This window comes from Brachyhypopomus gauderio, chromosome 15 (assembly GCF_052324685.1).
Source record: "Brachyhypopomus gauderio isolate BG-103 chromosome 15, BGAUD_0.2, whole genome shotgun sequence".
NCBI lineage: Eukaryota > Metazoa > Chordata > Actinopteri > Gymnotiformes > Hypopomidae > Brachyhypopomus > Brachyhypopomus gauderio.
The window spans coordinates 3,988,999-4,002,633 of record NC_135225.1 but is presented as its reverse complement, the minus strand read 5'-3'; the positions used below and the strand labels follow the sequence as shown (position 1 = coordinate 4,002,633).

Here is a 13,635-nt window from a genome sequence, read left to right as displayed (position 1 = left end):
TCGTCCCTTGGTTTCGTTTTCCACCCCTCGCTAGTTTTCTGTGTCTTTTGCCTTTATACTGTACTTATAGCCCCTTGTCCTACATCGCTGGTCTTTGTTTCTTCACCCCAGCTTGGACCGTTCCTTTTGCTTCTTCAACCTGGTGTGTTCGTTGTTGTTTGAATTGTCATGTTTGATCTTAGCTTGGTGTTGTCTTGTGGGAAAAATAAACAGCTAGGAGACAGAGAGAAATACAAGAACCAAAGTTATTTATTTTTCAGGAGTACTCCTGCATGTCTCAGTTGACACACACAGTGTTTGCAAAGGAGAGGGGCCCTGTGATTTATTTTAGCTTTTCTTTCATAACTAGAAGGAAATTGCTCTCAATAATGTACCAGACTTGTGGAGAGCCACAATTCTTTTTCTGGTGTCTTGGCAGAACTTAATTTTTTTCCCTATGATGTTAAGGCATGTATGCCTGGGAGGTAGGCCTCAAAACACTACCACAGTTACACCTCCAATTAACTCAAATTATGTCTATTAAAAGTTTCTAAAGGCATGACATCACTTTGTGGAATTTTCCAAGCTATTGAGTTGTCAACTTCGTAAGTGTAAACTTTTGACTAACTGGAATTTGAATTAAAAGTGAAGTAATTGTTGCGCGTCTCTCTCCAGTACCTCAGCGCAGCGTATTCGTTGATGCAGATGGAAATAAGTAGAAACAACAGTCCAATCTACTACAAACAAAAAAAGCTTTTATTTGTACTGAGATATCTCAGGAGATCCCACACATACAACACATGTGTATGCTCCCCACCCTAAGAGGTAGAGATAGATCGGAGATCTGATCATAACTGCTAAATTGCAAGCTTACATGCTGATTCTTCTCCTATCTGCCTGCCCTTTTAGTAATCTTTTTTTTTCTTTTAAAATAAAAAGACATTTAGCTTCTTATTATCTGATCAGCTGATCTTATTCTTTCAATGTTTCCAGTAAGACATCTTCTGTGGTTTAAACCACAGGTGTTAAAATTTCCTGTGGAGCATCTTGTTCTTTGTTACTCTGTGCACACTAGTATGCTGCTTAACCCTTTTAGGGCCCCTAAGCTTATGAATATACTTTTGTAGCTTAATACGCCTTATGCAGCTTATTACTTTTCATTCATATCTGGTTTTAATATTAAGTTTACTGCTAAGCAAAATATATTGCTGCTACGTTTACTGCTAAGCAAAGAATATGTTTCCAACACAATGAATTTGTAAACATTTGTTGAAAAATTGTGTCAAGTAGATATTACACAACTTGCTAAGCCCATAGTTAGTTGACATGGAATCTTTGAAGGAGTAATTACTTTAGCCTAAGTGAATGTACACTTCAGCTGCATAAAGTATACAATTAAAGGTTCAACCTAATTGTTAGAGGAAAACACCTTTTAATAACAGCATGTCTTCATGTTAGCCTGTTCGAAAGCTACCGTTCTAACCTGTATTTGCAATTTTAATAGAATCCTATTATTTCTCAGTTGCTACTTATGCTAAGTAATTTGATAGCTAGCTGGCTATCAACAACAGCTACTTGAAGCTTCAAACTATGCTAGCAATAACAATCTCTTGGTATAAAACTGCAAAAAACTTGCTTGTCTTTCACAAATAAACAGACTACTTATGTTATTGTACATGAGACTGATAAGCAGAATATATGTCACCAGCTAATTACAACATCAGTGTACATTAAGCTATATTTAAAATATTGCATTTTCCTCATTGCTCCAGTGAATTAAAATCACTTGGACATTTGTAAATGTTTTATTCGTGCAAGCGTAACACACACATCACAGATGAAACCACAGTTTCTGTTCTCCCTCAATCACGTCGCTTTCTATCATTAGCAAAGCACCTGTGAACTGTCAGAGAGAAGCGACTTTAAGGAGTCTTTGTAAATGATGCTTTCGTTTACTGAGCGTAATTTTTGGACCGTTTTCGTCCACCAACTCGAATTAATGTGATATAAATATTACAGTGTAAGCTAGTGCACAATATAAATGTTTTCCCCATTACTGCTATTAGCTGCATATATTTCCAAGTACCACATTTCTAGTTTTTTATTATTGTATATCATGACCTATTTGTGCATAGCCAGATAAAGATAATATGAACAGACAGCTGTAGGCTCCTCCGAAAATCAACGCAATAGCGGAAATGATAATTAACCTCGAAGCGTGCTCAGACTGGTGTCTAATGAGAAGCACAGATGTGCACTGTATCGCCTTACCAGGAACAAGTACTATAACGCGCACGGGAAAACACCGCTACAGTCCTCCCATCGCGCGTCACTGGATGGGAGGATACAGGGATGGAGGATAAAAGGAGGATACACGGAATAGCGCGGAGTACAGGGAGAACAGAACCACAATGTTAAGCAACTGCGGTAAGTAACAACTGACCACATAGGCAGCCTCATACGAGTTATTGATTGAAAACCTTAACTGTACAGGGACTTCAAACTCTGTCTTTCTGAGTTTTGTGTTCTGTAATAAACTTCACGTATATCCCTCAATGATGTATATCACTGAACTAACGTCAGTTGCGTCCTTCAAAATAAACTCATGCTTATACAGAAACAAACCTGAGTGGTTAATTATATGCATTGTGCACAGTATGGAATGTCTAAGCCTGTTTTACATTTTAACTTTAAATGTTATGCTTTAAATTAAATTGTATGCGTTTTCTATGTCCAGTAGTGAAATTTGTAATAGGGGAAAACACAACATACCTATATTATTTTTTCTCATAAATCTTTTTACTTTACATACAATTTGTATTACTCTATAATTCTCATTTTGTCCTGTCTGTCCAACAGGAAATATGACTGTTCATTCACTTTCCACCAAGGGCAAAATCATGGCATTCAAAATTCCAAGTTCGCTTGCAAATTTTAAAACATTTATAATGTCTTCCAAGAAGAATCCCCAGATGAAGGAAAACGTTCAGGTAGAAGGTAAGCACACTTTCTTCTCAGTTCTTCCCACTTCAGCTTAAAATAACAATGGTCAAGCATCTGTAATAAATCTGTTTGAGTTTTTACTGATGTGGTTTGTAGACACAGTCACTTTGTTATAATAATTTTATTATAGTCTTTCTATAAAAACATGCATTTATTAGAAACACTTGTATGTGCAGTCAGCCCTGTAGCACTGCTAAATTAACAATGTACTATACACTCAACACTCATAAAGTGTGATGTTTCTGCACCCTTCAGAGGTTTTGATGACTTTGAAGCAGTACCTTCAAAAGCATCACTTTGTGAGGGCAGGACAGATGCTAATAACCCGTGAGGAGCGTTTGTTCGCTCTGACACAAGACAAGATTCCATCTAGTAAGAGTTTGGTTGAGGAAGAGGAGGATAGTGAAGAAAATCTGAAAAAAGACTATGAGGATCTTCATGAGAAGATATGGTCAACAATCAAGAACTCCCTGGATGTCCAAACAAAGGAAGAAATTGAGTCACTGAATGAAGCAGTGCTAACCATACAACAAGAGGAGGTTCAGGACCAGAGATGGGAAGGATTTGAGGAGAAAGAACGGCCTCCATGGAGACCCAGACACTGCAAACGGATTCATGACTCTCTCCTCAAGAACATCGTGGAACAGCGATTGAAAGCTGCACAGCCAGACTCTAACTGCACCCTCAAATCTTCAGTTCAAAGGGACATCATAAGCAAGGGAAAACAACTTAAGAATGACCTGTTACAGGTTGCAACAAATGTAAAGATCTGTTATCCAGAACAGAAGATATGTCAGTGGTATGCCAGTCTATACCATCAGGCCTTTAGTGTTCACCTCAAGGAAATAGCTGACTTCGGGCTGAGTGATATCGACTGCTTACATGTACTGCAGTGGGTGAATACACATTATCCCAGGTAAGTCCAAGAAATCATACTGCATTTTGTAGCTAACAGACCAAGGCTTTTATTGCATTTAAAAAAATCTTTTAAAATTTTTTTCTCATTGAAACATACTCTGCTTTATTGTAGAATTTTAAGGCATGAACAACTAACTGGGCTGATTGAATATGAACAGCTTGAGGCACTGCTGCCTGACGAAATGCTTATGCCACTGGAAGAGCAGTTTCTGGATTTTATAAAGGTGTGTGATATCATGATCATCCCTTCCTCTATGAAGACCGCAGCTCAGCTCCTGGTCTGAAGCTAATTTCAGTGGCTACACAGCTATGATCTCTTGGGTTTCATTCTCTTTTCCTTGATCATGTTCTTAGAATAAGATGTTGACCTTGTGCCAGACGTTTCTGAGCACAGAGGAGAATGCAGTTCCTGAACTAAAAGACGAGTGTTACTCCAGCACATTGGCCATTGACGTGATTCAGGTACTACTATTGAATATACAAATGCCATGCAATGAGAAGAAACAATATTGTGATATTGTGAACATGTGATATTCTGAATGCAAAACATTTTATCTTTTTCTCTGGTAGTGCATCCATGGCGTTCTAGAATCAGCAGAAGAAGTGTTAGGCACTCGCTCAAAGATTATGAAGGTGACGGACAAAGTAAAAGAATTTCTTGAAATGTGAGTCACTTGTCCTGATTTAAAATTATTTCTTCAGTTAATGTTTTTTTTTTATTTTACAAAATTTTACGTTACAAATTTATTTTGGATATATCCTGTAATTGTAATAATTTTCCCCCGAATGTTCCTATTTTCAGTTACCATTGCTATCTTGTGAAAGTCACTGAAGATCATCAGAATGCTGAAGCAGTATTGAAGGCCAACCTTCACTGTATCAGGCAATTCAGGTAAGCATGTGGATATGTACATTGCTGTTTTGAACTATGAAATCATACATTTGAGAAAATCCGAGTGTAAGAGTTGTTCTTTCTTTAGGGATTACATTATAAAGAACGCAGATGTCATGGCTGATTGTGAAGATTTACTAACCAGAATGAAAAACACTTGCCTTGGGTACTTCACTAAACCTATACATAAAGACCTTAAGGTAACTAAAACCCAGAAAATATATATACTTTTTAATTTTAATACTTTTATTAATTTTAATAGTTACCCTTACCTTCTTGTCCTACACTCACTCATTACCCTCTGCCTTTTTTTGCCCTTAGCAATTTGCTTTCATTTATTTATTTTGATTTTATTTCTGTCCTTACTCTTCTCACATCTTGTTTTAGTGTCCTTGATTTAGTTACTCATATTAGACCAATGACATTTTAAATTTGTGTTTGTGTGTGTGTGTGTGTGTGTGTGTGTGTGTGTGTGTGTGTGTGTGTGTGTGTGTGTGTGTGTGTGTGTGTGTGGGCACTTCCCCAGGCCAAGTACTCTAAAGTCGGTACTCAAGAATGGCTCAAAAACAATGAACATGTTTGTACTAAACTGCTTGAAGGGGTGAACGGACACATTCAGAAACTCAAAAACTTGGATAATTCATGTCCTACGTGCACTAAGGTACCGACTGCTTATATATATCATTGATTCGATGGATTTATGATTCCTACACTGATTCATGATGCTCGTGATCCTAATGATTGATTGATTTGATTCTCAGGAGATACTTTCCCAGCTTCACAAGGAGGTACTGGTGGAGTACGTGAAGAAAATTATGAAGAAGAAAATCAAACTTGGAGATGAGAATAAACAACTCCAGGCAGCTGAAGCATTATGTAGCAATGGCCAGAAAATACATACCTTGTTTACTGAGGCCGTAAGTATAATCTGTTACTCTCTCTGTTACTCATGCTCTCTCGCTCTCACTCACACACACACACACACACAGAGAAAGCATCAAAAGTATTTTTAACTGACTCATTCATTTTAATGTGTTCATGTACAGGGATCTGACATGGAAGACCTAAAAGATATCCTGCCTAAACTAGCTGAACTGCTAACATTAAAGGATCCACATTGTATTGAACTACAACTCGTCAGTCTATACACAGTTTACTCTGATTTCAGGTATACCTCCTTCAAACTACTTTTGTCCTTAGAATTTAAGTAAAATACCACAACTGAACCTCGTTAATAACCCTCTAATTTATTCATCCATTTAAATTAATTAATGTTTGCCTCTTACAGTGAATCCCATGTTTCTGCCTGGCTGCATCTTAAGGGGAACCTCTCTAATTCAGACATCAGAAATATCAAAAAAACCTTCTCTGAGCTAAGGGTGTTGGAGAGGACAGAAAGCACTCCCAAGAGCTTCCACATGGATCCGTTCTACTCATGTGGTGATTTCTTCTCTAAAGTGCTTCTCAAGTAATCTTCTATAATGCTGTTGCATTTGTAAATCTCCCAATCTCATGTTGAGTTATTTTATGTAGTTTTGTTTTTCTGTTACATTTTTCAGTTACATTCCTTTGTAAATAAATTGGTATATTTACAAAATTGTTTTGTGTTATTTTGCACTATATATATATATATATATATATATATATATATATATATATATATATATATATATCAGTGGGGAACCGTCAGGGCCCTCTACGCCCTCTCAGAGGGCCTAAAATATTCTTAAAGCATTATATATATAATTATCCAATTTTATTTAATCTACTTACAGTTTGACATTCGACATCTAAACAATTACAAAAATATAAGCAAATAAAATATTCACCCGTGTCTATTCAATCTGTGTTGGAAGGTGAGGGGTTGAGTGGAAGCCTGTGAGCCTGTGTCTCCCCCTATCAGGACTGTGATGCCCGCTGTTCGTTTACAGAGGGCCTGGCAGTTATAATTCAGCGCAATACCAGTTTCAAATGACAGCAAAATTGACCAATCATATCTTCTCTCTTAGTGGGCGGACTTAACTGTATGATAATTTCCGCCCGCTGTGGCGACGCTAGCTGTCGTTAGCACCATCGCTAGCTAGTTTCGATTCATCCCTTTGACGTCCTCGTGCGCGTTGTTTACATATTCCGCTTCCGAGAACCACGGAGCTGTGAACCTTATTTTGTTTGTATACTTATTTTGCTTAAGATGTTATCTAGTACAGATATTATTGTTTATTGCGTTTTTAAAGCTGTACTGTCGTCTCAGTTTTTCTTTATTTAGTTTATTAAGAAAGGAAAAAAAAAAATTTCGGGGGGGAGGGGGGGGGGGTAGCGGGCCCAGGTTTAAAGGTCACGGTTCGCTACTGATATATATATATATATATATATATATATATATATATATATATATATATATATATATATATATATATATATATATATATATAATATGCATACATACATACACACACAATATATATACTCTATTGTGGACCGATGAGGTTAAAATTTAACTCTAGCAGCAATGAGTAAAGGTATTTTTGGAGAAAAATGGCACAGATTTTCATGAAGAGAACACCTCTCCAACCATTAGGCCTGGGGGTGGATCACTCATGGGGGTGGATCACTCTAGGGGAGGAGGATGGCTTCTACAAATGGATAATGATCATAAACACACATGAAAATCCACAATTGACCTCAAAAGGCACAAACTGAAGGTTTTAGCATTGATCTCAAAAGCCCCCTGATTTGAAAATCTGTGGATAGACCTCAAAAGAACTGTGGATGCATGCAAGCCCAGGAATTACACAGGACTGGAAGACTTTAACAAGGAAGAATGAAGAAGAATCCCTCAAACAAGAATTTAAAGACTCTTGGCAGGCCACAAAAGGGATTTATAAGCTGTGACACTTGCCAAAGGGTGTGTACTAGGTGCTCACCATGCAGCATGTTGGCATGTTTCCTTTTTTGTTATTTTGAAAATGCAGAAGATAAACATGTAATTGTTTTTACTTGATATACAAAGGGAATGTGTCATCTTTAACTTCATACTTTTTGGAGATCATTTCATCTTCAACTTTATTTAATGTTTTATTAAATGTTTTGTTTAGTGTTATTTTTGCAATTATGTACTTTCTGAGGATCAGTCTAATGTAAACAGATTTTTCTTTGCTCCAATGAAAATTCAGGAACTAACTATGACAGGCCTTCCCAAAATCCTGGAAAACAAGAGTAATTGCTTCCAGTTAGCATAAACATTCTCATCCGGCTTTGTTGCAGTACTATTGTGTTCAATACAGGAGGTTTGTCTTTCTGTTTTGGCATATGGTCATAAATGGAAGCAAAAATCTACCATCATTGAAAGTATCTGTGAAGACCATCAAATAGGATTTCCTTTACTATGTCCTCATTAGGACAAAAGAAGCAGAATCCGCTAGCAGAGCGCTAATTCAGAACCGCAGTGTGGATACTCAACAATCACAGGAAACATTATTGTATACCGTTCATTCTGTTCCAAGTAAAGTCTGAAAGGAGTCTTCCCCAAACACATTTCACATCCTGTACAGGAATAGATGGACTTTTGTGGAGTCAATTTTTATAAGCAAATGTTGGCATCCCTCCTTAAGTCAGGTGTAATACCTTTTATTTGCATATATACATAGACACATTCATGGAACAATTAAATTATTTTTCCACATATTCCAGCTTCTTTGGGAAACAGAATCCTTGGAAAGGCAAACATATACACGCATGGAAGTGGTCTAAAATGGATCTGAGGGTTGAACGTCAGTGCAGTCTGGCTCACACTGGTTGACTGGCTGACACTCTCGTAGGGTTTTTAGTTACGTATATTGTGAACAACCAGGAATGGAAATAGTTGTAGACAAACGATTACCGTGTGTAAAAAAGCAATCAGTTATCTCACTCCAAAATATAGTTAGTAAGAGGTTAATGGAACTCACGTCTCAAATAGTATATTATAAGATACACATAATCAACTTTACAAAGTTCATTTGCATAAACAATATCCTGGGGTGGGTTTCCCGAAACGTTCGTAGCGCCAAGTACTTCGTAACCTCGTAAGAAACGTACGAGGTTAAGAAGTACTTAGCGCTACGAACGTTTCGGGAAACCCACCCCTGCTTTGTCAGAGATTCACCACACAGCTGCTCTAACTTAGGGGTTGGTCCAAAACAGCAGCAGATGGGATATCTGATAGGGAATTGGTGTTAGCATGCATTTACCTTTATCTGATACTTATTATGAGCTCATCTGGCCCACTATAGATACAACCAAGGCAGACTGCGGTTACTCAGTTAACCAGATTTATTAAATAACCAACAAAATACATTAAACAATAGAACAACTGTACTAAATCAAAGTAACAAAAGACATAAGGATATTTACATGCGGAGAACATTTACACACAGGATGTCTACACTCTCAAAGCTTTTTATGTGCACACGCCACAGCAGCTCCAGCACGGCATGTATGATCTGGTACGTCCTCCATTTTGACATACCGCCACATTCAGTACTTCCTTAATCTGACGACTTGATAATCTCCCCTTCCAGTTCATTAGGACAGACAGGTACTCCTCACTACAAAATAGTGCAGTCATCTTATAAAACACACAGCAGACACCTCAACTCAGGATTAAGAGTTAAGGGTCAATAAAGGGTGAATTAAGACCCTGTAAGCCTTGTAAACATGGTAGACCCAGACATTTATGAAAACAAATAATCAGTTATATTTGTATAATGTATAATTCATGAGTTGTGAAGCCAAATACCTCTCTGTAGGGAAGCTTTTGTACAGATTTGAGCAGATAAGCTTGAGGGCATTCAAATCACTGGAGCGTAGAATTTCAGTGACCTCAACCAGAAACATTTTTGGTTCATCATCACTGCCATTCTGGATAAAACAGAGAGGCAAAAATCACAATAGTCCATATGACATGTTACAGCATATATTATACATGCTCAGCTCACTATATGATTGTTACATGATTGTTAGTGATTTATGACTCTCAACTCTAGTTCAGTATGAAGGATAACACATTTACTGTCCACTTAGGGCAAAAATTCACAAACATACCTTGTAGAAGGTATGCATTAAAATTACTACCAGGAATTAAAACACACACTAAAGAATAATTTGGAAATGGGCTTAATAATAAAGGTATGTGTGGGAATAGACCATATTCAAATATCTGAGGTCGAGGTTGTAACTTAGAATATTCATAATTAGATTTGGAGAAAAGGAGCTAATCATGAACGTATTTTAAAGAGCAGCATTTACCTGAACAGAATATAAGTTAATATTTGCGTTTCCTGCCAGCTGGTTGAACGTGTGGTGAAACTGAGCAGCATCTTGTGTCACCCTCTTCTCCACATCACCCCATCTCCTCTCCAGCTCTCCATATCTCCTCTGCATTAGACATCGCAGGTATGCTCTGGTAACGCTCTGAGATATTTCATTCACAATGAGCTAGAAATCAGAGCGGTGGTGGGATAGAGAATTATTGTGAATTGGATTTTGGAGAAAAGACGTTACAGTGTAAATTCAATAACTTCAGCAATTAAATTATTTAAACATCAGTCTTTAGTTTTAACTGACAGTACATACTTGTTTAATCTCATTTCCTTGTTCTTTTTCTGTTAAAGGTGCGAGTGCATTTTGGATCTTGTTTAGCAGTGTCCACCTGTGTTCATCTGCTTTCTTGAAATACTTCTTAAGATGGTCCTAGAAATTGTGATTCAAAGTAATCTTATTAATATAGTCTATATTTTACATGTATTTCCATTGTATCTGAGTGCTAGCACTGTTATTTTAGAGGAGCTGAAGGTTTCTATTCCTACAAATGATCGAATGCAATTGATTAACCAGTGGAACCAAGTATGTTTCTGATTGGTTGGAACAGTAAACGTTTTGGATATGAGCTTGGCTTCTGCCAAGTTAAAATGATCCCACAAGAAGGAACTGGTTAGGACAATCATTACAATGTGTTTTGATCAGCTAATACACTAAGGACTGTGTTATAATACATACCTCTGCTGAAGCTTTTAACCATTGTAATATACTGGATAAGACATGTGTCGTCATTTTCTCTAACATTTGGAGAGTGGTTGAATCAGTGTTGTTATTAACATCCACAATGGTCAAAGCATATGATCTGTAGCAAGTAAACAAAACACAAAAGAACTGCTTTGGGCAATATGTAAGGCAATATGCTGTAATATGCTACGTGCATCCTTGTGATTTAACAACCTCCTTTAGGAGTTTGCCTCAGTGTAAATCATTACTGTGATATCACATAATCATATAGCCAGCACCCCAGTCTGTGGAAAATCTTGCTTGACCTTAATGTGCCATTTTTAATCACCTCGATCACATTCCAAACTCACCTGAGCAATCTGCAGTTGTACATTGTCCTAACGAAAAGCACTGAATTCGTCTCATTGGGTTTCTGTAACTTAAGCCTTTTTTTCTCAGCATTCACATACCTGTTACAGTTGTAGATATAGAGACAATGAGTTTCACATTGTAAAGGTGAGATTATCTGTGAGATTAACTTGATGTCTTGATTGGGTGTGCATAGCTAATTCTCAGCATAAGACTGACCTCTCTACAAAACTATGTAGTTCATCACAACAAACTCTTTGAATTGCCTTCTTTAGTGTGTGGCTGATTGCTTGAGTGCCTTGAATTGTGGCATTTAGACACTATAGAGAGAGAGAGAGAGAGAGAGAGAGAGAGAGAGAGAGAGAGAGAGAGAGAGAGAGATGTTATTTCAAATCCATTATTATGCAATAATCAATTACAAATTCTCTCTCTCTGAATTACCTGTATAACATCTAGCTGTAGTTTAATAAAAGCCTCTTCATCCCTGTAATCACAGACAGTCTGGTCCTCAGACAGGATGTTCTGTAGTATAGCTGAGATGTCTTCCTGAACAAGTGTAAGTATCTTCTGCTTGGACTTTTCCACCCAGTCCGTTAGCAGCAGAGGATCAGATACTCTGAGAACATCATCTTGGATGTTATGACAGCCTTTTAAATTCTGCCTGAAATATAATTAGACAAATCATGGCACAAGTAATTTTATATGCAATATCACAGTATACAATAATAGTTATTGTTGCAACATATTTACCTAAAGTATGTTTCTTTCACCCAGTTCAGAAGGGAGAAGGCTTCTTTCATTGATGAACTTTTATCCATTAACAAGTCCAAAGTGGCAAAGAAATGTTGATTATACCAGCCAATCAGATAATTCCGTACTGAATCTTGTAAAACAGGAGATAAGGTATTCACTTTGGAACACATAAAGCGCATAGTGCTATTCAAATATTTCCCTTTGTCTCCCTCTGGTGGAACGGTGGGACGGTTTTTTTCAGCAAACACGTCCATTTCGTTGAGGTACTCTATCAACCAGTCCTGAGAGTAGCTGCTAAAGTCCTCTGGCCTCCTAGGGGTAAGACCATTACGCTTCAGCCATTTATGCTTGTATTCTGCTGCATCCTCCATCTCCTGGAAATGAATGTCTCCTTCATGAATGTCCATCAGAACGGAGAGAGCTGACTTTTCATCACGTGACAAAATCTGAGCGTTTAGCACAGGATCCATATCCATGTGTACTGTTGGATGCCCGTCGATATCTGTGAATTCAGTTTGCACCGAAATTTGACATACTTTCTTGCAGCATGATGTATTTCAGCATCATGTTCAATTACAAAACCTAACAGGTAGGCTATTTCAGTCAAAGCAGCATTTAATTATAATAACTGAAATTCATCCATCTCTTTAATGTGTGCTTTGAAAGCATAAAGTAAGCAAAAAATTGTAAAAAAAAAAAAAATAATAATAGTAAGCAACCAAAAACATTGTACATATTTCAGTAAGAACTGCAGAAGTATCAATTCCAAATAAATGAAAAATTGCCTTACCATCCACAGGTGAGATCATGTTGCTCATCAAAGGTGTCTTGTTATCGTCTACGGTTGTCCCGCTTTTTCTCTTACGTTTATATTTTAGTGTTTTGAAAACCTTTGCCATTTTTTCTGTCTGTAGATTTCCTGGTCCAAAAATTAAGTAGTACCACCAATGTGTAAATTACCTGTTTGGTCCAGCTTATACTGAGCTTAGATCTGCTGTGTTCCCCCTTTTATTCTCCCATTAGTTACTGGACTTCCCCTAGTGCAGGTCTCTTTATCCAATGAAAAAATTCCCCAGACTTTCCCTGATAGCTGTGTGCGTACCTAAAATGAAAAAGGTTTCAATGTAACAGTTTAATTCGAGTCTAAAAAATGTGTTGTTGAAAAACAGGTTCCTTTGGAGAGAAAGTTATGACGTCAGTCTTCCTGTGAAGTGAAAGTGAGCTAGTTTTGTTCACCTAGGGATATAAGGAATGATAGCTTAATATGCCAATATACCATAAAAGCCCCAAAATAATGAGACGTAATTTACTTTATTTTTAGATTTGATAAAATGAAACCTGTGCTGTGTGTAACAAATAACATCGCACAATGTAAGATGTAAATCATCACACAGAAAAAAAGCTGCATTAAACATTCCTTAATAAGCAGGAGGCAGTTGAGGACGTACTGTGATATTTATAATCAAACTGTTAATCCTAGTTTGCAATTCTTAATAAACCACACAATAAAAAACGTTGTATTAGGTATTAGGTTTTTTTATTCAAACCAAATTTGCATTGACGGCACTTTACAATGCTGACGGGGGAAAGCACTTAAGACTCTATAACTGCTCTATTACTGCTATATTTTAATACCACTCCCGGATAAGAAAAAAACACATTTAAAGATGATTTTATACACTCTTAGGCAGTGTGTCTAA

General features: G+C 37.1%; 2 protein-coding genes across 3 annotated transcripts; one reads left to right on the top strand and one right to left on the bottom strand.

Annotated features, from left to right (window-relative positions):
* The first annotated feature begins 2,266 nt into the window (after positions 1 to 2,266).
* On the top strand, positions 2,267 to 6,389 carry tnfaip2b (tumor necrosis factor, alpha-induced protein 2b). Its single transcript, XM_076975643.1, has 12 exons — positions 2,267 to 2,406; positions 2,839 to 2,976; positions 3,238 to 3,898; positions 4,013 to 4,124; positions 4,255 to 4,362; positions 4,471 to 4,565; positions 4,703 to 4,792; positions 4,881 to 4,992; positions 5,319 to 5,453; positions 5,554 to 5,709; positions 5,839 to 5,960; positions 6,081 to 6,389. The coding sequence occupies exons 1-12, from the start codon at positions 2,391 to 2,393 to the stop codon at positions 6,262 to 6,264; spliced, it is 1,929 nt and encodes a 642-aa protein (XP_076831758.1). The 5' UTR covers positions 2,267 to 2,390; the 3' UTR covers positions 6,265 to 6,389.
* A 2,614-nt stretch (positions 6,390 to 9,003) lies between these two features.
* LOC143476364 (exocyst complex component 3) lies at positions 9,004 to 13,089 on the bottom strand. 2 transcript variants are annotated; one of them, XM_076974537.1, is made up of 10 exons: positions 12,726 to 13,089; positions 11,933 to 12,437; positions 11,624 to 11,843; positions 11,402 to 11,502; positions 11,185 to 11,283; positions 10,829 to 10,952; positions 10,406 to 10,522; positions 10,079 to 10,243; positions 9,570 to 9,691; positions 9,004 to 9,378 (listed from the first exon to the last, which is right to left on the bottom strand). In XM_076974537.1, the coding sequence occupies exons 1-10, from the start codon at positions 12,832 to 12,834 to the stop codon at positions 9,231 to 9,233; spliced, it is 1,710 nt and encodes a 569-aa protein (XP_076830652.1). In that variant the 5' UTR covers positions 12,835 to 13,089; the 3' UTR covers positions 9,004 to 9,230. The 2 variants fall into 2 exon arrangements, with proteins under 2 accessions (XP_076830652.1, XP_076830651.1); XM_076974536.1 differs by having other exon boundaries at positions 9,012 to 9,378; positions 10,079 to 10,267; positions 12,726 to 13,080.
* Positions 13,090 to 13,635: the final 546 nt, after the last annotated feature.